At 37.4% G+C, this 24542-nt stretch overlaps 1 protein-coding gene across 2 annotated transcripts; it reads left to right on the plus strand.

Moving 5' to 3' along the window:
- Positions 1-1422: 1422 nt before the first annotated feature.
- ZNF507 (zinc finger protein 507) lies at positions 1423-24324 on the plus strand. Of its 2 annotated transcripts, XM_074913389.1 has the most exons (7): positions 1423-1460; positions 4988-7125; positions 8294-8399; positions 14675-14789; positions 17064-17168; positions 20302-20436; positions 20566-24324. In XM_074913389.1, exons 2-7 carry the CDS (start codon positions 4993-4995, stop codon positions 20927-20929), a joined length of 2958 nt encoding a protein of 985 aa, XP_074769490.1. In that variant the 5' UTR covers positions 1423-1460; positions 4988-4992; the 3' UTR covers positions 20930-24324. The 2 variants fall into 2 exon arrangements, with proteins under 2 accessions (XP_074769490.1, XP_074769491.1); XM_074913390.1 differs by lacking the exon at positions 17064-17168.
- The last annotated feature ends 218 nt before the right edge of the window (positions 24325-24542 follow it).

Raw genomic sequence — 24542 nt, forward strand, 5'->3', positions numbered from 1 at the left:
ATCACATTTCTATGAAAAGGCTCCACCTGATACAGCAGAAAAAGCTGAAACAAGATGCTATTATTATTACTACTACTACATTTAACATTGTGAATTCTGTGCAGCTTGAAATTTTTATTGTTTTGAAAAATGAAATGTATTTTAGTAGGTATTGAGAAGATAGGTTGTATCCTTGCATTTTCCCCACAGCAATTTCTTTAAGAAAAGTCTTAGCAAAATTTTATCAGTTATCTTACCACATCACAGACTGTAGGATAAGGTTTGAAGTGTCTTAAAACTTCACACAATTAAACAGAGCTTCACAATTCAAGGAATCAACAAAATAAAACTAGAAATTAAATAATGCCTATTAGAAGGATGCCTAAATCCATCTCTTTAAGAATACTTGATTTGCCCATATTTCAAATGCATCTCCTATCTCTATGAAACAACATACAAACATTAACACAACTCCCAGCTGTGGGAAAAACTGAACTTGCAAAAAGTTGCTACAATTTTACCAAGACACCCCCAAATCCAGTGTAGACAAATCCACAACAATACACTTCAAGCCCCTTTCTGGCAATGACCACTCAATTTCAGTTGACATGACCCAGCCAACAGCCGCTTCTGAAACTCATCATTCCCCTGACTTCTGAGTTTATATGAAATATCTTATAAATTCACAGCATGTATCATTTCTGGTACGTAGTTTCTAAGGTTGCCCCTGACATGCAGCATACACTTTCAACTCTGTATTCCTCTACCTTAAATCGCTAAACCTTCTTTTCAGGTCTCTGCAACTTACACTTCCAAACATTTGCTATTTTAGACCCAAAATGGGGGGTGGGAGTGTTGTTTCTGTTGTGTTTACCTACAGGTGTTTACCATTTGAAAGCTGTGCTGTAAGAAAATACCTTTCGGGAGACTATACTATTTCTTGAAGCGCATTGTGCAGCCTGGCTTGGCACTGGATACAGGAATATTGACGAAATCCTGGCTGACAAAGCCAAGAACTCAGGACACCCCCTAACTCCCGGGAGCTGCAAGGTAAACAATTACTGTGAGACTCTGAGTAAAATCACCAGCTCAGCCGCAGTGGGCCATCACGAGTGGCCGTGCACTGCTGTTGGGTCTCCGCGCCGAGCGAGAATTTAAGTTGATGAACGTATCGCTGGCGCCACCTGCACCACTGCCGCCCTTGCAGGAGGCCGGAGGCAGCGGTCCGTGGCGGGGGCCAGAGGAGCACAACCGCACCGCGACCCAGCTCCACCTCGCCTTCGGGACGGAGGGAGCGTGGAGGCGCCACCGGCCCTGCGGCTCCGAGCAGGGACGAGGCGGGGCAGGGCCCGCGCCCGTCTCCCTGGCAACGGAGCCGAGGCGGCGGCGCGGCGGCAGCGTCCACCCGCCGGTCACCTGACCCAGCCCGCCGGTCACGTGATACGGTCTCCATCGTCGCCATCTTGAAGCGGTGGCCGGGGGTGAGGAAAAAAAATTATTATTTTTTTCTTCATTAAAACGCAGGTAAAACGCGGGGCGGGCCCTCGGCGCCGCTGGGGCGAGCGGGCAGCGGCGGCGGCCCGGCGGCCGGCCGGCAGGTAGGGCGCGAAGCGCGGCAGCGGGCAGGCAGGCCCCGGGGCGACGCGCCGCAGCCCATGTGCGGAGCCGCGGGCAGCTGCGGCTCCCAGCGGAGCCTTTCCCGGGCCAGCGCCGGCCCCGGGTCCAGGCCGCGGCCGCCCTCCTTCTCTCCCCTCCCCTCCTCACCTCACCGCATCGCCTCGCCTCCCCGGCGGGCCAGCTCCCCGCGGCTCGGCCGCCAGTGCGGCGGGCGCTGCTCCTCGCCCGCTCTGTGGCCCCGGGCCCGCTGCTTGAGGGCCGCGCCGGCGGCACCTGCGCGATATTAAGCGGGGGCCGCCGGGGAGTGGCGGCAGGTGCGGGGGTGGCCGGCGGAGACCGCTGAGGCCAGAGAAGGAGGGGGTCCCGCAGGAGGGGGTCCCGCAGGAGGGGGTCCCGCAGGAGGGGGTCCCGCAGGAGGGGGTTCCGGACCCGCGACCAGACGTCCCCGAGGTGCAGTCCCGGTGCAGGGGCTCCGCTGCCGGGGAGGGACAATTGGCAGCACAGAGTTCCCGCTGGTGAAGTTTCCCTGCCCTGCGGAGCCGCGATGCGATCAGACCGGCCTCTCCGACTTAGATTGTTGTGCAAAGCGGTGGTTGGCTTTTCCTAGACCTGGAGGCATTTCACTCTGCCTGTGCGGTGCTGCTCGAGTGGGTGTTTGACACGTGTGGAACGGGCCGCTCCAGCGCAGAGGCGTGGTCTGGATCTTCCCCTTGGGGCCCCTTGTCATCCCCAGGCCCCGTATTTTAATTACTGTGTAGGTCGTTTAAAGGGTACATGCTGGCAGAGCCATTTGCCAAACTGAAGTTTTATGTCATGGGAGACTGAATAATCTTTGTTCTTAGAGAAAGCGATGTAGTTATTAAAATCCAGATTTTGTGTACAATTCTTATCATCCCTCTAAAATCCAAAGTCTGTAGTAAAAAACAAAGTCAGCAGTAAGCATTAAACTTACTCTAAACAAAGAATGACATAACACATACACACTATAGTTACACATCTAATAACTTAGGTCTGCTGCAAGCACCCCAAAGCAATACATCTGAAGGTACTCCCCTCTTCATTTTTGACATAGCAGTAGTATGTGGCAGATTATTTCTTTAATGGTTTGTCTAGGATCTTTCCTCTTAGTTTCTATGCTGCTTTCAGATGAAAAAAGTAGGGGAAATATTTGCCTATTTAGCATTACTTACAAAGTTTTAAAAGTACTGAGTATAATTTAAAGTAGCACCATGTGCTTATACTTAATTCATTCTCAAATTGAAAATATTTCAAGTAGACATTTCTTTGAGCACTTCATGTAAGGTTAAATCTGCTTTCAAGGAAAAAAGCACATTTGTGTACTTTTCATAAACATATTACAGCCAGCATGAAACACACTGCAAAGTATTTTTGTATAATAAGATGGTTTTCAAATAATAACCTTACACTTCTTTTAGGTTAATATATAATTGGAGATATTACATGAAAGGGGTGTAATTTGTCTTAGCCACATAGACAAGAGTTAGTCATTCAATATACTGTCCCAAACAGATCATAGAAATAGAAGCAGAAAATGCACATTGAGGCATCCACTGGTTTATATTTAAAAGGTTAAATACTTGGATGTTTCAGTTTAATAGTAACTCTGTGGATGCATACATTGATTCATGTTAATAAGAAGATACTGAACTTGAATTAAATAAGCAGGCTATTTGGTGTACTCTTATGTAAAATGATACATTTTTTGTTTGAAATGTATTTATTTTTACATTTATACCTCCTACAATTGATCTATTGGAGTGCAGTATTGATCACTGTTAATCTGTTTACACAGATCCAGCTAAAAGCATAAGGCCTTATGTAGCTTTGTTTTCGTGTTATCATGGATCCAGCTTCCCTATGGCTTTATATTTTATTAATTTTTCAATTTTAATGTAGATTTTAGCCATTACCAAGTAAATAATGTTTGAACTGACAGTGAAAATAATAGCATTGAAGACAGTAGTCTTGTCTTTGTTAAATTGACAAATATTGCTGCATTTTCAACATGGAATATTTTACATGAGCATGTGAGGTGTGAATGGTACTTAACATTGCTTATATTGATAGTTTTAATGATAACCTGAATTGGAAGTCTAATGCCAAATAAAGGTAACTTGAGTAGTTCTGCCCAGAGTTTTTTATATTGGGAAAGGGGCACCACAGAACCCACTGCCATATGTCTGTTCATTGTATCACTGTAGAAAAGAGTGGTTTTCGTGGGTCTTTAGGACCAGTTCTGGAAGTTCTGGTTTGGCCTGTGTATCTTTCTTGAAAAAAAAAAGAAAAAAAAACCACATGAAAGAACTCGGGATACATTTTCAAGGATGACTGACAAAAGAAATATCTGGCATTTCTTTATGTTATAGATTTTATATATAGTATATAAAAATAAGTATTGTGTGTAAAATCTATGTGTACATATATAGTGGAACTTGAATAGCTTTTTTTTTCAGAAGTAAATTTCACTGTAAGACGTTTTGTCCAGCTCTTCCACCCCTCGCCCCACAGCTTTGTCCACATCACAAAGTATGATTTCATGTAAATGTATACATACTGCCTTCTAATTTAACCTACAACAGTACCACATTATTGCCTGTGGTTTATGGTTAGATATGTTTAGAGGAAGTGTAAGTGGAAATAGTTACTGCCTTTAGCTTTCCCTCAAAAGAAAAAAATTACCCTTTATAACTTTAGTATCAATTGATTTGAGCTACAATTAAGGAACTGTAGAAAAAGCTACAATTAGTAGTTTTTCTAGAAAATGACATTTATAATAATAAGTATGATTTGACATTTGAATGGTCTTTAATATGATCATAGCGAAATGACTAATGCAAGTAAATATCAGAACTACTTTATTTTTCTAACATTTCAAGGAAAAAAATGGCTTATTTTTGTAAATTATGTTATTTCAGTTTGTTGTTTACTTTAGGACACATCAGTGTATCACAGTAAGTTTTCATGTGGTATTGTGGCTTTTAAACATAAATAGGCCAGTTACTATTGATTGGTTCATCTAAGTGTCTAGCATTCAAATGTGTAGTCCTTGTGAAGAAAAAGACAATAGATGTAACATTGCTAATCATCCTATACTTGAAAAATATTTATCTTGCCCTTGTACAGCTCGGAGGTAGGCTGTTATAGGCTCTCCTGGAATCATTCTGTCCAGCTGTATTGAACAGCTTCTACACTATTTACTAAATGTCCTCAAAATCTTTGTCTATTTATATAGCCATTCTAAAAGTTTTTATTAAGTTAGTGGCATCAGGCTTCCATATTTAGTAGAGGGGGAAATCTAAATAGTACTGAGTTGTATTTTTATTATTGTGCATGTATAAATTTTACTTTTTTATAAAACCCTTTCTTCTAGGTATTATGGAAGAAGGAAGTAGTGTTGCAGTATTGATGCCAAATATTGGGGAACAGGAAGCTGTGCTGATTTCTGAAACAGTCATTGGCCCAACACTGCAGAACAGTGAAGATCAGAGAAAATGTAAAACTGATCCACTAATCCATGTTATCCAGAAACTAAGCAAAATAGTTGAAAGTGAGAAGTCACAAAGATGCCTCTTAATAGGGAAAAAACGTTCCCATTCTAATGGTTCTGCACAGCCCTTTGACGCAGATGATCTTTGTGAAATCCCAGCTAAAGCAATTGAGCTATCTGTTATTGCTACCAAAAAGACTGAAGAGTTACAAGCAGATTATTTTGTGACTGAATGTCTTCCACAAAGCAAAAAAAAGGTGACGTGCTACCAGTGTAGTCTATGTAAGTTTCTATCACCTTCTCTCTTAACACTACAAGAACATATAAAACAACATGGGCAAAAAAATGAAGTTATATTAATGTGCTCAGAATGTCATTTTGCATCCAAAAGCCAAGAAGAACTTGAATCCCATTTCCAAAACTACCATGAGAATGATGGTAAAAATAGCATCCAGACAAAAGTGCAGCAATGTGTAAATGTCACAAGTTCATTTTTACAAGGGCCAGTGGAAGGAAATATAAAATCAGGGACTGATCAGACAGGAAATCGGGAATGTAAAGATGTAACTCAGTCTACTCATATGCCTGAAATGGGTAGGAGAAAATGGTATACTTATGAGCAGTATGGCATGTACCGGTGTTTAATTTGTCGGTACACTTGTGGTCAGCAAAGAATGTTGAAAACACATGCTTGGAAACATGCGGGTGAGGTTGATTGCTCCTATCCTATCTTTGAGGAAGAAAATGAAACTACCAACTCGTCAGAGATGGTTGTAACTCACACACCTCATAGTGTGGATACAGTTGTTCTTTCTTTGGAAAACAATGAACTTGATATCCGTAGTGAATCTTCTCTTCAACTTCAGATTTGCAATTCTGAGCAACTGTCATGTAAATCACCAGTAGGAACAAACTTAAAAGAGGAAGACATGTTAAAGCAGTCTGTAGTGCATTCTCCTACTACAGAGGTTATAGAGGAGACTGTATCAGATACAGAACAGGATAATATGATTACTGATAGCCTACTTTCATCCGCACAGAAAATCATTAATTGTAGTCCAAATAAAAAGGGTCATGTTAATGTAATAGTAGAGCGTTTGCCGGGTGCTGAAGAAAGTGTCTTACAAAAGCCTTTCTTGATGAATGCGGACATTGAAGCAGAAAAAAAATTAATCTCAGAGGAGTCCAATGTTACCTGTGAAGAACCTGAAGAAGTTTATCGTTCAGATGAAATTCAAGAAGTAATAATAGGATGGAACAATGCTGAGAAGAAAGATAATGAATTAAGCTCTAATAAAAATGTAACAACTGATGAAAATGTGCCTCCTGCACGAAGAAGGACGAATTCAGAGTCTTTACGATTACACTCACTAGCTGCAGAAGCTCTTGTTACAATGCCTATCAGAGCTGCAGAACTAACAAGGTCTGGCTTGAGGACTCTGACTGGGGAAGATGCTGTGGGTGCAGGTGCAGGTGCAGGGCAGGGAGAAGCTCATGGCCCATGCATGGCTCATTCTAAAATGGTATCCTCTCTTAAGAATCCTTCAGAGGAGTTTAGTGGCTTAAACCAAAGTGAATGTGCAATAGTTGAGATACAGAAAGAAAGGCCAGAATTATCAGAAGCACCAATTAAAATGGGCATCAGTATGTCACTACTCACTGTCATTGAAAAACTGAAGGAGAGAACAGATCAGAACGCTTCTGATGATGACATTTTGAAAGAATTACAAGACAACGCACAATGCCAAAATGCAAATGACACAAATATTCCTGGAAGTAACCTAGTAGAATATATACCTAATGTTGATCGACCGTACCGCTGTCGCCTCTGCCATTATAGCAGTGGTAATAAAGGCTACATAAAACAACACTTGAGAGTCCATCGTCAGAGGCAGCCGTACCAGTGTCCTATCTGTGAACACATTGCTGGCAATAGTAAGGATTTAGAGAGCCACATGATCAACCACTGCAAAACAAGAATGTATCAGTGCAAGCAATGTGAAGAATCCTTTCATTATAAGGTAAAGTTCATTCCTGTGTCTGTAATAGCTAAATAACCTATCTTGCTACTTTTTTAATAACTGGTGATCCCTCCTTCTAACTTAATTCAGTCTGACATCCTGGCTTCATTGTCGTTACAATTGGGGATTATTGCCAGCAGCACTTTTCAGATGTATAATTCAGCTATAATTATTCTGCTTTACCCACTGAAATAAACTTGCTTCCTCACAGAAGTTATTTTCCTTCTCTAAAAGAGAACCGTCTTACGGATGTATTGATACCGTGTTGTTTTTCTGCCCATGTGTAGCAACTACAAGAAGAAATGGAAGCATCAGAGAACTTAGTAGTTGAAACTTTAAAAGAATGCTCAGACATGCCCGTTAGTTGTGAGTGTGTGCAAAAGTAATCAGGGCATTTGGGGGTAACATGAGACACCCCAAAGCAGAAATTCTTTATTTTTTTCGTCTGTTGTTGTGTTGGTCTGGATGTTCTGTAGAACTTGGATCTGAAGGATGAATTACAGACAAGAGCAGAATAATGTACTTCTGTCATTTTTATACGTATTTTAAGTATTAGTGCTGCTGAGTGTGTTCCCACATACTCAGTTCGGTACTCAGGAATATAGAATAGATAGCATAGTATCTAGCTGTACAACTGAAACTCTTGTAGGCAATGGTAGTGCAAATTTTCCTATGTTTACTATTGTTTAGTTCTTGTTTGAAAAAAATGTACAGCTAGGGTAGCAAAAGGCTCTCTCTCCCCTCTCCTCCCCAAGCAAGTAGAAACAGGAATAACCTATTCTTAAGTCACTAGGCAATATGAAAATTGAGTCGATTTTCACACAAGCCATCATCTAACTTTTAATCCAATACTGCTTTTGGAGTATAATAATTTTGGAGGAAGAACTGTTTGCCACTTGTCTATGGGAATGGGAGAAAAAGGAAATTTGTTGTCTGAATCATATAATCCTCTCAGTCACTCTCATCAATCCTTTATGTTATTAATTAATGCTACTTACTTTGTTTTGTTTCTAGTAAAATTACCTGAGGGATAATCTGTATATATGTTAACGTACATTTTCTAACAGTTGTCATTAAAACTTGCATAATGTTACAAATTACTGCAATATTTGAAGTGACCAGTGTATGTTTGTAGGGTATATTTAAATGTGGGAAATTGTTTTTTCAGAGCCAACTGCGAAATCATGAAAGAGAACAACACAGTCTTCCAGATATCTTTTCAACAGCTACATCTAACAAACTAATAGTTTCCAATGAAGTAGATGAAAGAGAAGGTACTGTTTATATTTACACTTGAAATTACAAAAAGTCACTCATAACATTACTCGTTTTCTATATTTGTATAAAACTGGTTTTAAGACCTTGCTCATGCTGAAATGTTTTCATGCCTGTTCATAACCTTAAATGTATGTTCTTTTCAGTGTGAATAACTTAGCATAGTCAGTTTTGAGATATCTTACAGATGTTTATTGGTAGGTAAGACATTTTTAGCCCCTGTAATTTGACCTTGTATTTCTTCTCATGAAAAACAACTGGTATGGAGTATTACTATGAATTTTTAAGGGAAAAAAAAAAAATCTTTTTTTCCTTCCTTCAGCAGCTACAGTATTTTCCAAGTCACCAACAGTAAACAAAAGAAAGCCTTTTTTTAAACTCACTGTGGTAATGTAGTCTGGTGTCAGTGGTCATACAATACCATCCATTCTGTCTTTAGAAATTTCTGTTTAATTATAGTAATGTCCAAAATGAGTCATTTGTTTTAGTCCTAGAGAGGCAAACTAAAAATGCCACCTGTATCTATAATAGTTGCCAGGGTAACAGTAGGTATGCATTTTCTAAATGTATGTTTAACTGTGTATCTGCTTATAATTTAATAAAGTTTGTTTTAAAAGCGATAACAACAAAACCCCCCAAACTTGTGATGTGTTAAGGTAGTGAAATAGGGGAAAAATTAGCCAAATTTTGAAATTGAGGAGAAAATCTGGTCTTAAAATCATTTGAGTATCCTGGAAGCCTGATTATTTATTATTGCAACTTGATTGCATCCTTTGAGTTAAAGTTACTGAAAATATTTACAGCATTTTTATTCCGAAGGCAACACTGTAATTATTAGTATTTGAAATTTTACACCACTGTGGAAAAATACTAGTAATTTTATCAGCTCTGAACAATCATGGGCTGAAGTATTTCCATTTTGTGCATATAGCTTTCTGTCCTAACTATGGTCTCTTATTTGTTTAGATAGCAAAATGTACACTATAATAGTGCATAGATTGCAGTTCGAATTTCTGGGTTCTACTCTCACCTCTACAGCTGATCAGTGAGTGTGAAAGTAATCATTTAAATTGATGCAACTACTTGTGAAAAAAGGTACTAACCAGCATGAGCTGGGGTGAATGGCTTGAACCATTAATGATTTGTCCAAAGCAACATGGTACCTGTCAGAGTAGAATGAGATCCTTACCTCTTGAATTCTGTTCTCTTAGCTCATGCTGCCTCTTTTTCTGGCTTTCAGTGTACAAGTTAGAAACTTAAAAGTTTATTATCTTATCTGCCTCAGGTAAAATGACCCTTCCCAACTCCTTTTTGCTCTCATCAATGCAGAAGGCACATAAAATCAGGAAATGGGTCTGTGGTGCTTGTTACACCCCTAAGACCTAAGCCTGAGAGAGCCATCTGAAGTTGGGGGAGACAGGAAAAAGGCTAGGGAGGGTCTGCTGGTAGTGGGAATGTTCCCCATTAAGTAATGGGCTTTTTTTCCCAAAAGAAATAGCATAAATGTTTTAATGGAAGTGATAGGAAATAAAAATAGAGTTCTACACTTCGTCCGCAACAACCCCCAGCAGCACTACAGGCTTGGGGAGGAGTGGCTGGAGAGGGACCTGGGGGGGTGATTGACAACCGGCTGAACAGGAGCCAGCAGTGTGCCCGGGGGCCGAGAAGGCCAATGGCATCCTGGCTTGTGTCAGCAATAGCGTGGCCAGCAGGGACAAGGAAGGGATCTCACCCCTGTCCTCGGCACTGGTGAGGCCGCACCTCGATTCCTGGGTTCAGTTTTGGGCCCCTCACTACAAAAAGGCCATTGAATGACTTGAGCGTGTCCAGAGAAGGGCAATGGAGCTGGTGCAGGGTCTGGAGCACAGGTCGTACGGGGAGCGGCTGAGGGAACTGGGGGGTTCAGTCTGGAGAAGAGGAGGCTGAGGGGAGACCTCATCACCCTCTACAGCTCCCTGAGGGTGCAGAGAGGGGGGATGAGCCTCTTTAACCAAGTAACAAGCGATAGGACAAGAGGGAACTAGTTTTGCCAGGGAAGGTTTAGGCTGGATATTAGGAAGTATTTCTCTCCAGAAGGGGTTGTCAGGCACTGGAAGGGGCTGCCCAGGATGGTGGTGGAGTCCCCATCCCTGGAGTCGGGTTGACATAGCGTTTTAGGGATATGGTGTAGTTGGGAACTGTCAGTGCTGGGTTAATGGTTGGACTAGGTGATCAAGGTCTTTTCTAACCTAGATGATTCTGTGAAAACATTGTTAGTTTAGCTGGTTACAAATATCTATGAGCACAGCTTGGACTATTACTTCTGACAATGTTTTGTTTGTTTTAAACCAATATTTTTAAAGATGTCATGATACAAGAATAACTAGCTTGCAATGCCTGAAATATGTCAGATTTTGCAGAATAGTGTACCTTTTGATCTAGTCCTGTATGATCATCTGCTTTTGAAAACAGTATGTTTTAATAAGGTGGTTTTAGAGTTTATATCCTGATCTTGTAACATAACTTCCACAAAAGAGGAGACCCTATTCAAGAAAACTGCCTGCTTTCAATTTAATTACTTTAGAGACTTTTTAAAAAAATTTTTTTGCTGATTATTATCTTATAAAAGTGTTACAGCCATGCAGTTTAATTGATTGTTTACCCCACATGAAATTTAGTAATGTGGCTTGAATGAAAACAGTTCTCCTTTTAAACTTTTATTAACTCATACTGTGGCATGCTTAAATTATTTCAGAACCAATTTATAATCAAATTGCAACACCACTGCAGTACAGCAATCTCTTGTCAAACAGATGTCATCCCTATAAAACGACACAAAACAAAGAAGTTTATGGCATAGCATCTGTTTATGTGAAAGATGCCTGAGCTGGAACAGTTTCATTTCTTGTTTATGAAATAGTTAGTCCTAAAAGTCTCTTTATTCATCATGGTTGCACAATAAATTAAAAGGGAGCATTATGACACTGGATATGATCAGATTGTAAATGTCTAATAATGAAGGAATAGGGTAATAAGCAGCATTACAGGAGCACCTGTTACTGCTGCTAGAACAAAGATCTGTCATTTCCATGTTCACTTTTAAGAGACCTGATATCCTCAATCCAGAAAGCAAAACAGGCCCCAAACCCACAAGAAATAAGCCAGTGGAGGGGGCGGGGGACACAACAGCTCTTTTGTAACAGCGAGAGATTATATGATGTATTATAATTTATGTGCATTTTGTTGAAGGAATAAATATAAAATAGTAATTGGTATAAATAATTGCTTTTAAGTGTGTGCTACTGGGTGGTTAGCCACTTACAACTATGCAGTAGATAATATGTTTGTATAACTCTTTAAAAATCTCATTAGATACTGTTTGTTTTAAGCTGCCTGCCCAATAAAATAGCAAATTCGTAACAGAAAATACATTTGGAAGCAGTTTATTCTAAAGCTGCGGAATTTAAGATGGAAAACCCATTCAAGTAGAGCATGCAATAGCTTAACCTTCACACAACCCCTGCTCTCCCATAGATCTGCAGCTCAGTAAGTGTCTTTGTATTATTTTAGGTCTTCTACATAAATGTGAATTCATAAAAGAATAATTGTATAAATGTAAATTCCAAAGTCTCCTAGTATATAATTAAGATTATTTTGATAACTTACATCATCAAAAACCCTCATAAATTTTACTGTATGAGCATATTGTAGGAAAAATTCTGACATATTTTGCTTTAAGGTTGCTGTGCAAAAAGTGCATGTTATATATTACTTCCATATTATTATTTATAAGAATGCTAGAAGACTGAGCACTGTGTCACATTTTAAAGTAAAAAATATGAAATTTTTTTTCTGTTATCTTGGTACACAGAGAATTATTCAAATTTTGTTTCAGACTGTCTTTGTATTCAGATTGCTATTTTATTTTATAGTCATACTATATATTCTTCAGAAAAATCTTTTTTAGTTATCAGCCCTACCTAATTACTTTGTGTCTTGAACCAGAAGTGCTGAATTTTGGAGTCAAAGTTTAACTGGTGGTAATTTCCCTTGCTGTTTAAGTTAGCTGTGTGACAGTATCCCTCAGAATAATATAACTTTTTTGACATAATTCAGTGCCCACCTGTGGAAAAAAAAAATCAAAGTGAAAAGTTGAACTTCCATTTTGGGTGACTCATTCTGCTAGTTTATTCTGCAGTGTCTCCTTAGAAGAGTTTTACCATAAGAATTCTTAATTGTTGCTTTAGTAATGAAGAGATTCAGTCTGTGTTATTGGAGTCCAGCATCATCAAGAGGAAATTCCAGAACAAAATTATCTTTACAAAATCTCTTCAGTATTTTGGACTCAGGAGATGGAATTTCTGGTTTTGATAAACTCTACAGTTTCTCCTGAATTCAATCTGCTCATCCCATTCCTTTCATTTTTAGCTAAAAAGAATTGGAATTTAGGAGGTGATAAAGGAGAGGGTTTTGGTCAGTTTTAATTACTCCAAACTGTAAATAAGTTCATGGTATTTGGACCTAAGCAGAGATATGTCTAAAAAGTCTACTTTTCATCTTTTGGGGCAGTCACTTATTTCAAATTTCAAGCTTGCTTGTCTTTTCAAACTACAAGTCAAACAGTGGCAGACAGACCTTCCTCTCAGTGTGACATGAACCTTCAGTGCTCTTGACCTTGACAAGCCTTCAACAGAATTCTTCAGGATTCAGATCAGAGGGTCTCATTTGGGAAATCAGAACTTACCTTTGTCAGGGAGGGGAGTTATTTTTGGTTTGGGAAGGAGCTGGGAGGCCTGAGAAGTAGATCACCTGCTGATGTTATCAGAGTTTTTAAGGCAATATCGGTATACTAAAAAATGTCCACCTAATACACCCTTTTCTGATCCACCTAGAATCTTCTGGTGTATCCTACTAGTAGTAAACCCCTTCACAACACAAACTAATGATTTGTTTGTGCTGGAGACGTGTTTCATATGAGCATGAGGAGTTTCTGAAGTATGTTCTTGCAAGATTTGAGCTTTCCTTAGTCTTTCACACATTATTTATTGAATTGTATATTTATTTTGGTTTGGGGATGTACTTTAGTAATGATTTTTAGCCACCAGAGAAATTCTCCAAGAATCTCTATCAGAGTTTCTTCAAAGCCCATGTATGTAACTGAGTGATGGCCTGACTGTTCAGCCAGCTAATAAGAATTTGGTGTAAAGATAAAATTAACTTGAGCACCTTACTTGCACTTCAAAAAAAAAAAAAAAAAAAAGTAGAATTACTTAGACTAGTGAATATGTTAGATGCAGAAAGAAAACTGATTTTAGTTCAATGTTTCTTTTGGCAGTAGTGCTGATTTAAACAGCTCCAACCTTGGCATTCCATCATGTTTGTGCTGTTCCCTCATTTGAGGAGTGCATGAAGGCTGCGTGATAGTCTGAAATGTGAAAATGACCTGCATAAAAAATACCATCCCTCTTCCCTAATGTTAGTGTTTTAACCCAAATCAGTTCCATTATTCAGTGAGGGAGAAGGAATAGGGCTGTTTAAGTCCACACACATCTCAAAAGTATTCAAACTGCTCACTGGCGGGCACATATTTGCCTATATTAAATTAGTCATTAATCTTTGTCTCTGCAATCAATTTTTGAAGAGTGTCTTTCATTCTAGAAAGAAAAAAATATTTTTGTTAACAATTGCTTTTTAGTAATACGGAGAAGTTCCAAATTATTTCTTTACACAAATGGGTAGTACCTGTTTTCTTATCATCTCAGATCCTTCTGAAAATGTGAGTGTATGTGGATGACAAAGAGGGTTTAGGTGCTTCTGGAGGCCTTTTTCTTTTCTTTTCTTTTCTATGTTTGCCAGTTGGAAACTTGTCCTTTCTCAATGCCCATCGTTTGTTTTTCTTTATTTGATTCATTCTGCAAAGCAGTGAAACTGCTGGGTTCAGCAGTTCCCACATTTTATCACCTTTTGCTGTAACAGGATTTTAACCCAACTACAGGAAGAATGGAAGTGGCCACATAGGGAGAAAGAAGGCATTTTCCTAAAATTTTAATAATTTCATTAAATAGTAGAGAGAATGCAGAACAACATAGTAAATAAACTATTCCTTTATTATCTCTATGTCCATTGCCAGTTTGCTCCAGAGGCTTTGAAAGCATTAAATATTTATAGAAATTTAGAAGTATTACTTTAAAATGTTAATTTATGTTTTGTAATTCAGTTGTGCTGAAATTATCATCTGAGAACTTCTTGCAATGCTGAATGCAACTCTAAAATAATGGATTTTTTTTTCATATAGGAAATAAGTCTTCAGTTCAGAAACTGTATAGATGTGATGTATGTGACTACACAAGCACAACTTATGTTGGTGTACGAAATCACAGACGAATTCATAACTCCGATAAGCCATATAGGTAAGTGTCTCAATTATTGCTGGCTAATGCCACATGTTTGGTTTACTTGTTTTAACTAAAAAAGTAGCTTAATTGTTCATGCAATTTTGAAGATACTGTTAAAGAATTTAAATTACATAATTTTACTGCCAATTTGAAGGAGCCACACTTGCTGGTTGACTCAAACTATGTAATTAAGATTTACTAGCTTTTCCAGGATGCATCTTTTGCTATAGCAGTCTACTGCCTGTTTTCTGTTTGAAGCATTCAGATGTGGAAAGGGAAATAATGTTGTAATATTGAACTTTGGCCAATAGTAATAATATATTTCTTGAATTCCTTGCACACTGAAGTTTATTTTGGATTTGCTTTAATACAAGGTGTTCTCCATTGTCATATTGCTACTTTGCACATTGGCTTTTACAGAGTGTGGCAAAATTCTGCCCTTTTTCTTGTCGCCAGTCCACTCATCTTTTTCACAGTTTCAAACAATATTAACATGCTCACTTAGGATCAGATTTTATAACTTTTCTACAAGGATGTTACATAGATTTATAGAGAAACTTTGATATCTAAAATCATGTGTAATATTATAGTTCAGGTCCCCAGCAGAAAAATAAATCATGCATTTTCTATTGGTTCCTGCATAAATTCCTGCAAATTCAATCTGTGCTCATTCAGTGTGGATCTCTGTCCCTCTCTAGTGGCTAGAACATAGATCTGAGTTAATAGAATTTTTGAGCTAATATACTTCTATCTTTTAACACAAATTCTGGAAACTCAACACCTTGAAATGCTGAACTCAGCCAGGGAATTTTTCTTTTGGATAAACAAATCCAGAAGACATGTTGTATTTTGATTTGTGCATTATAATGATATCCTATAACACTAGCAAAAATTTGCAAGGTGTTTGCTCAGAGAGCAAATGTGGAATACAAATAGATTTTTTTTTTCTCCTCAGAATCTTCCCTATTGCCGTTATTTGTTATTTAGTGGGCTTGGAACAGCAGATACTGTAGCGTGTCTTATATATGGTAGTTTTCCGAATTGGTGTTAGCCAGCCTGTTAGCCAGCCTGTCTATATCACCGATTTTCCATTGGTGATATAGACTGCTGCATACTAAATTTAAGCCTACTGATCTGGCTCACTTTTCTTACTATTTTTTCATAAACCCCTTAGACAAATCTTCAGACCTGGTAGGACACTTAAGCCACAGCCTAAAAACCATAAAGATCCAGTATTTATGGTATTTCTCCTTCTGAAACATGTATTCCTCAAGCCTTCCATATTATCAGATAGCAACCTACTATACTGCTGACATTTTAATAGTTGTAAACATATTTTATTATTTGGTTGACAAAAATTGCTGGAAATTAAACTGTATAGTCTCCAATGATGCATTTTTGTAATTTGATACCTTATGGATTTTAATACTGCACAATTAAATCCTTTCAAAAATAAAGTGAGTAATCTCAAAGCATCCTGCAGTCTCAAACTGTTTCACACTATAGACCAGACTTAATAAATATTTTACCATTTCGTAAAAAGAAACAACTGAAGTCCTAACATATGCAGAGTTTTAGCTCAGCTTGATGGCTTCTGTTTCAATATGTTCTACACAAGAAGCTTGTGTGGTAGTATGTTGATATATATGAATAGCATAATATTTTGTGTAATACTTTGGGATCTAAATCCATGGGTGTAAATCTAGATCCAGACTGTTCTATATATTCTTTTTATACAAAGATACTGTGACAGAAGTAAAAAAGTAATAGTTAGACAGCATGATGTGACTCAGTTGTCTTAGGGCACTTGAACCTAAATGTGGTGATCTTGTCCCTGACTTCCATTTCAGGTATAATGCTCTGAAACTTAAGATGTTTTATTATTAAACAGATAGTTTGGCTTTTAAAATGTAATGATGAACAAAGCTGTTGCATTACGTAGAACACGTATTCTTGAGGAACAAGACTTCTAAATACAGTGTCCCTTATAGCTTATGGTCATATTCTGCCTTTGTATAACATAGTCAAGCAACTTGCATCAGGGCTGCATCCATTCAAGTGCATCCACATCTCCTTTATACTTTGTGATGCTTACCAACTTCAGTAGACGTGCACAAGGTAGATGTCAGAGAGGAACATAGTCCATATGCCTAGTGAGGTAATGTCATTGCTTGGACTTCCGCAAATATTGTTAGTCTTTAACTGCAGTCTTTCCTCTCATAGATTTTTATTTCAGGAATAGTGTTAGCAGTTAATTGTCAGATTAGTTACTTCTTGTTGTCTCTTTAGATGTCGAGTATGCGACTTCGCCACCACAAATATGAATAGCTTGAAATGCCATATGAGGCGCCACCCCCAGGAGCATCAGGCAGTGCAGCTAATGGAACAGTACAAGTATGTAACAGTTCTAATTTGGCAAAAAGCTGTGATAGTAGTGATCTTGTTATGTTAAGGTACAAAGCAGAGTTCAGATTCTATTCTTTTCCCTCCTAGACTCATTCTTTGTTCCAGTGATTTTTTTTCTTTTTTTGAGAGAGAAAGAGATTTGATGTGGCATTTCCAGGTGATGTTTATGCTAGCTAATTAAACATGTCCATGACCTCCCTCTGGTACAGTATTCAGCTTTTTCTTTCCAGAAGCGGGTTGTTGCATATAAACTGCCTATTGCAAGTAGTTTCTGGAACGTGTTAATTACCAAAGCATGCTCAGAATTGTTTGGGAGAATGCTTGTGCCAAAACCATGCCAGAAGCACTTCTAACATTTGACATTACACATTGGTAAATTCCAGTACCCAGGAATGTTCTCTGGCTTTGTTTAATATCCTAATCTAGGCACAGCCTTTGTGCATACATGTTACAGTCCAGATTGGCATCACACTGCCCTCGTTAAGAATTAGAATGAATAGCCATTTTGTTTAAGTGAGGCATGTTCTTTATAGTCTGTCCATAGATATGTGTGTTTTATATATATATATATATATATGAGAAAGTTGGCACGGATATGTGCAATTGTTTGCTACTGATTTGCAACAAAAAATAAAAGCTGGGAAAAGAAAGAAAATCAGGAATATTCTAAACTTTTCTTAGTAGAAGATTTTAAAGGTAGTAGGAAGATTCCAAATAAAACACATTCACATAAGGTTTTCTTCTCAAGAAAATCTGCTTCTACAACTTCAAAGTCCTTCCGCTGCATCTTTTTCCCCAAAATGTTCCTACTAGCATGAAGTTCTATTTGCTCTGCTGTTATACTTCATACAGTATTGCTGAGAGCTCTTAGTATTACAGAAGATTACTGAAAACCTCCACACTTTGGTCCCTCTGTCCCCAAGGAAATAGTCTTTCAAAAACTGCAAGATAATTATTTCCTCAGTAGATCAATTTAGGATACACTTGAACAGTAAAGTTTAATAATTCAACATAGGTCAACCAGTAGGGCAAATCATGCTATAGAATTGAAAGGATTCTACTACTAAACTCAATGGTAAAATAATTTTGTTTCTCTGGGAATGTCTTGCATATATTGTAACTATACATTAACTGTATGATCATTAAGTATAATGCATCAGGCTAAAAACTGTTGAGTTTCTGTGTCTTTGATTTGAACTGTATGCTAAAGCAGTCAGTGGCATTTGGTTCATGGTACTGTTCTCAGCAAAGTAAATCTGATTAGTAAATCACCTGAGTAAATTAATGCACTTCAAAAGATGAGACTGTAATTAAAAGGGGCTAAAAACAAACACTGAACTGTTGCCTCATTCACTGTGTTACCAACCCACTGACCAAGCTGTGTTAGTGAGGCAGAAAAATCATATATATAATAAGACTAGTGGAATACATGTGTATATAGAATGGAATTAAGATTATTTGTTGACTTCATGTTTTGAAAAACAATAAATGATGCCATTATTTTATAACAGCCTTATTAGAAATACTAAGATTCTTGACCTGGGAGTGGACTTACCTATATTTGAAAGCATCTGTTTTCTTTATAAGGCTTCAAATTAGAAGGAAAAGAGAAAAATAGGATAGTACATTCCAAATCAAGTAATAGAGAAAAGTGAGCTAGAAGGATATTCCTGTTGTTACCCAGCAGGACAGAATTACCTTGCTACATAAGCAAGGCAATGTACCATGCCTTCACCTAACTTGTGCTCATGATTTTTGCTGTTCTCCACAATCTTCTGCTGAGCGGAAATAGTTTCCTGTATATGATTATTTGCAAAGCATTTAAGGACTGTATCCTACAGTTGTTAAGAAAAGTGGCAAAACCTTACTGTATTGTAGTGTGTAACGCTTTTACGTAGGCATTCTCATGTTTCCAGGTTATATTTTTGAAAAGGTCTTAAAAATTTACGAAAACTTATTTAGTATAGTAGTCATGCTAACAGACACATCATAGTGTGACGTATCGGGAACACATTGCTTGAGCAGAAAACATCTTAACCTTATTGAGGAATGAGAGAGACTGAGATGCATTCCTAGCTGTAATTTATTAGAACAAGGTCACGTTCAGTTTCTAGAAAAATTTTATCCTAGTCTTTTCCATCTGATTTGGGAAACTGAAGACTTCCAAAGTAGCAGGTAGCTAAGCAAAGTAGCTTCCTTGTCCAAAAGGCAAGGAGGTACATCATTGTTACCATGAATACTGCTCTGCTCTGATGTCATTGCAGTATCACTCATCTCATGCTGAGATGACTAATTTATCATCTTTGAAAACACTTGTAAAAAACACTCCTCTATTATGTATATGAAAAAAGTCCTATGGGATTGATCAGTCCTGGGTTATTTGTGTCCATAAATATACACTACATCTCTGTATAAATAGGATTTATTCTTCTAGGTTTTGTTCTTTACTGTATAAGACTGTTTTATAGGAAAATAGAAAATTTAGTCTTGTGGTACCCACACTGATGGAAGACTATGGACAAAATTGTCACCTGTCTGAATCTCAATCTGTGGATATTCAACTGGACACTGTGCTCAGCAACTTGCTGTAGCTGATCCTGCATGAGGAGGTAGATCAGACGAGGTGATCTCAAGAGGTCCCTTCCAACTTCAACAGTTCGGTGATCCTTAAATAAACTCATATAAGCTACACAAGGAAAGACTCTATTAGTTCAATTAAAATTATCAGTGCTAATTACACAGCTCCTGCTTGGTTCAGACAACAGCAAAGAGAGCTCACTCCTGGCTTGCCAGGTACCATGCTGATGTACTCCCTGTTTCTGCAGTCATCAGAACTATTGCATTTTTGCAGTATTTAAGCAGTTTTAACAGGCCAAACAGATAAGATTTTAACTCTTTTAAGAAGTCAGAAAACTCAAACTTGACATTTCTCAGACCCTAATGAAATGAAACTGCAAACTAACTTGACCTAGCCATGAAATTGAAAAGGGGGACCAAGAAGAGGATTGACTGTTTCTCTCTGTGTACTCATCCTTTTAGAAGAACTAATCCATTACTGAACTAATAAAACCTAACTTCTAAATATTTCTCTTTTTCCTTCTCCCCTTTTTTTTTGCCCTAGATGTTCTCTCTGTGGATATGTATGTAGCCATCCTCCATCTCTGAAGTCCCACATGTGGAAACATGCAAGTGACCAAAATTATAACTATGAACAAGTGAACAAGGCTATTAATGATGCAATTTCACAGAGCAGCAGGTATGTCTGATTTATTTTCAAGCCCTACCATCTAGAATTTTCAAAGGACCCAATGATCTAAGATAAAGTTCCTGTCAAAAAGCAACAATTACATTTTGATATTTGTTTTGGGTTTTATTATTATTTCAGGTTTCAAGGACAGCTTCCTGACAAAACCTTATTAGAAGGCACAGATGAAAGTACAGTACCTATACTAGGAAGTTCAGACAACTTGGTGTCTCTTACGGAGTCTATTAACCAGACTACAAATGAAATTTCAGGTTCTGATGAAAATGAAAAACCTAACTTGATGAATACCTCATCCAGTTTAGAAAAGAACTCCACTCTACCCCACCTTGGCACAGAATACTGTGTTCTTCTCTTCTGCTGCTGCATTTGTGGTTTTGAGTCTACCAACAAAGAAAATCTGCTTGATCATATGAAAGAACATGAGGGTGAAATCATAAACATCATTCTAAATAAGGACCACAGCACAACTCAGAGTACAAACTAACTAGGTGAAGCAGTAAGTTAAAGGGAGGGTTTCATAGAATGAATATTTTCTTTGTTTGCTAATTTTTGCCTGAGAAAACTTGCTAAAGAGAATAATTGCAAGCAAAACTTGATTTCCCATCCTGAGTCCTTGTTTCAGTAGGAGTACGATATTTTAATCAGGGACCGATGAATCATTTAGGAGATAAATATAAGGAGTGGGGAATAGAACAATCCATTCTCACCTGTATGGTGCCAAGAATGTAGGATTCTTGGTTTTTTTTTTTCCTTTTGTTGTCAGGTACTAGTCAGTAATAATGCATTAATACAGTATGTTAAAACCCAAAGGTATGAAAGCTTTGTATCAATTGAAAAGTATTTTTTCTTCCTCCCTCTTTGTTGTTTTCCAAGTATTTCAGCAAAGAACTTTTTTACCCTCTTTTTTGAAACTGGCAGCAGAGCCAGTTTTACAATATGGTCTCGTAAACCCCACTGCCTGGATTCTGGAAGGTAAGGGGAGAGGATGTGGGTGAGGGCATGTGTGTGCTTGCATGCACACATAGGTGTTTGATTTTTCCCAATCTCTTCTTAAAGGACTTACAAACTCCCAAGATGTCCTTCAGCAGACTGCTGTCCTTTCTATCGATTTAGAGCAGCAGGAGCTGAGGAGCCTAGATGCATTTTGCTAATAACTATTTGGATCCTAACTAAGAAACTTCTATCTTTTGAACTGATAGTGTGTAAAAGATCCTTTATAATAATGACCTGCTGTTTCTTAACAGTTTTCTTGACACGTTCAGCAGAGCTATTATTAAAAAAAAAAAAAAAGCTTATCATAGGTCACTTTTAATTTGTGGTGATTACTTTGCAGTATGTATGAGCAATGTTTCTTAATGAGAACAAGATATTGCCACAAAGAGATGTAGATTAAATCTGTACAGAATCCTAAAAATGTAGGTGAGCACAAAGTGGGATTTTGAGAAATGTCTACATGCTTTGGAGTTCTTTGAAATCCCACTGGCTGTCTAAATTTCCCATTTTTCTGGCAGAGCTGTAACTGTAGAAATAATTCACTGAAAGATAGAGTAATCTTCCTGTAGAAAATAATATTTAAAAAAAAAGGCAAACAATATTTTAAGCAAAAACTGTATCCAGTCACTTGTAGAATAAATTTTACTGGCGCATATAATATGGATTCATAAAGGGAATTAGGGATTACTTTGTTTTCTAAGAAACACGTAGAAATCTCTCTGGTTTAAAGCCTTTAGCTTCTAAAATCACAGTACTGGTTTTGTTTTGGTTTTTTTTTCTTACAGTTACAGCAGTTTGCAGTACAAGACATTGATCTGTTTATCAGTTTGGAATGTTGTTATACTGACTAATTACCTGGCAGTTTTGTTGAGGTTATTTATAAAGTTGGCTACTTAAATTGAAATATATGCTTCAATCCAGTGAAGTAGTAGCACATCCAAAGAAGCCCTTTAGCAGCCAGGTTTAAACTTTCTAGTTTGGGCATGTATTTCTGCTTTTGATGAATGGCAGATGCACAGAAGCATGCCTAGTTCCTGTCATGGGGATGCAGTTACCTGATTTTTAGTAACTCATTACTTTAAAAATTACTTACTCTTAGAAAAACAGTATTTTATGGTTACTTTATTTATACATTTCTGGTAGCAGAAATAAGCCTACAACTGTTAATGTAAGAAGGGGGCATATGTAGTATGCAGTCTATTGTGCTATCACTAACTAGAAGTGGCAAATACATTATTGTCAGTTAAAAGTTAGTTTTCATATTCCTACAGATGGATTTTACATTTGAAAAACATTATTTATTTACATGAGCTCAAATTCAGGTAGAGATAGTAAACTTTTAATGGGATATTCATACTGTCTTGCTGACACCAATATTTTACCTTCAGTATAGAATTAATGTGAAAAGAGTACATTATCTGGAATATATCTCAACTTTCTCATTCAGAGATCCCATTTGTTGAAAAAATTAAAGGTATAATGAGAGCCATAGTAATGCTAAACTACCAGTAAGTATTCACAGAAACAGTACTTTGCCACATTGTTATTTTTGTGTAAAGGGATCATTATTTCAAAGTTTCTCAGCTAATGAAAGATGAAAAGCTGAAAAACTTGCATTCATAAGCTAAGAAGGAGATGACAGTGAACCAAGACTTAAAAGGAAGTAACCTTGAATCAAAATTACCCATTTTGGTGTATGTGCAAGCCACGCTTGCAGCATTAAGCATGGTGCACAAGGACTCATTGTAATGGGATTACTGAACAGGATGCATCTATTCACAGTAGTTGTTTGCCATCTTGTTGCTTTTTTCTTTTTGACCATGTGTTTCTATAAAACAGTAGAAAGTTAGTTGCCTCTGAAAACCATTATGAATTCTAACAAATGCCAACAAATAATTCTTTCCCATATGCACAGAAATTTATTTTTGTTTTAACTGTCTCCATGCTGCTTGCTATTAGTTGCCCACTCAGTTCCCATGGACTTTATCAGAAGTTCTGCATGTGAAGTAATTATACACTTAGTTTTTCTGAAAGCAAATTATTCCTCAGGTTATCTGCTTTAGAAGTGTATGGCTTGGCTGCATGTTATGTAAGGGTTTTTAAGCACATTTCAGAGTCACCAACACTGCAGTCTTCCCCTTTCTTTAAGCTTTTAAAATATTTTTGGATCTTCTGTCACAGTGCTGTCAGATGATCAGCTATTCACTTGCTGTTTGTTTAAATTAGATTTTATTCTGTGATACAAACTGTAACTTGCAGCTTTGTTTTAAATGCCTGTACTTCTACTAAAGAGAAAACTTCATTCATATTAGACTATACTGATAAATAGGTGCATATTTCATCTTTCTGATTTATGCTTGGGCTGGAAAAATAGAGTGGGATTCAGTCAGAGTTATTGTATTTTCCTCTTTCAGAAGCACTTGTTTAATCATTTTAAAAAATGTACAGTTGGTGCTCAAAGTAACATTTGTTAAGATATATTTAATAGAAATTTACATTTGCATTTGATATTCATGGACATGGGTACATGTATTTTTTTAAGAAAAGGTATTGTAACACTATGGCACTGCTTTTATAGCCAAAGTATAAAAAAATTTAGAAAACTGACACGTAAAGACTGCAGTTAATTCTGATACTGTATCTTATTAAATAGGATGACTTTCATTTTATAAAATTATCCAGCACATTAAGCTGCATGCCTTAAGCTGTCTCTAGGATTGTGTTCCTGATAGACAACTGTTTGGAACTATGAAGCAAAGTCTGTAGTACTACTTTAACTACCTTCTGAAATACTGTACAATGTTAGAATAATTTATTTTGCTTTACAGGAGTTTGTCACGTATTGACTTTAATATTGTATTTTGGTAATAAACTTTTTTTGTTAAACACTTTAGTCACTTTTATTTGACCTGTATGAAATATGAATATGAAAAATTCAAACACTGAACCAGTGTTTAGAGAGATGGGAATCTGTTTAAATCAAAAATTATTTTAAATGCTTTGCTGCCATTTCTCACTCTTGTGTCAAGTTATTACAGTTTTAATACTGTTAATACAAGTTTTATAAAAATACAAGTTTTATAAAAGTAATTGTGATAATGAAA

This window comes from Athene noctua, chromosome 9, assembly GCF_965140245.1.
Source record: "Athene noctua chromosome 9, bAthNoc1.hap1.1, whole genome shotgun sequence".
Lineage (NCBI taxonomy): Eukaryota > Metazoa > Chordata > Aves > Strigiformes > Strigidae > Athene > Athene noctua.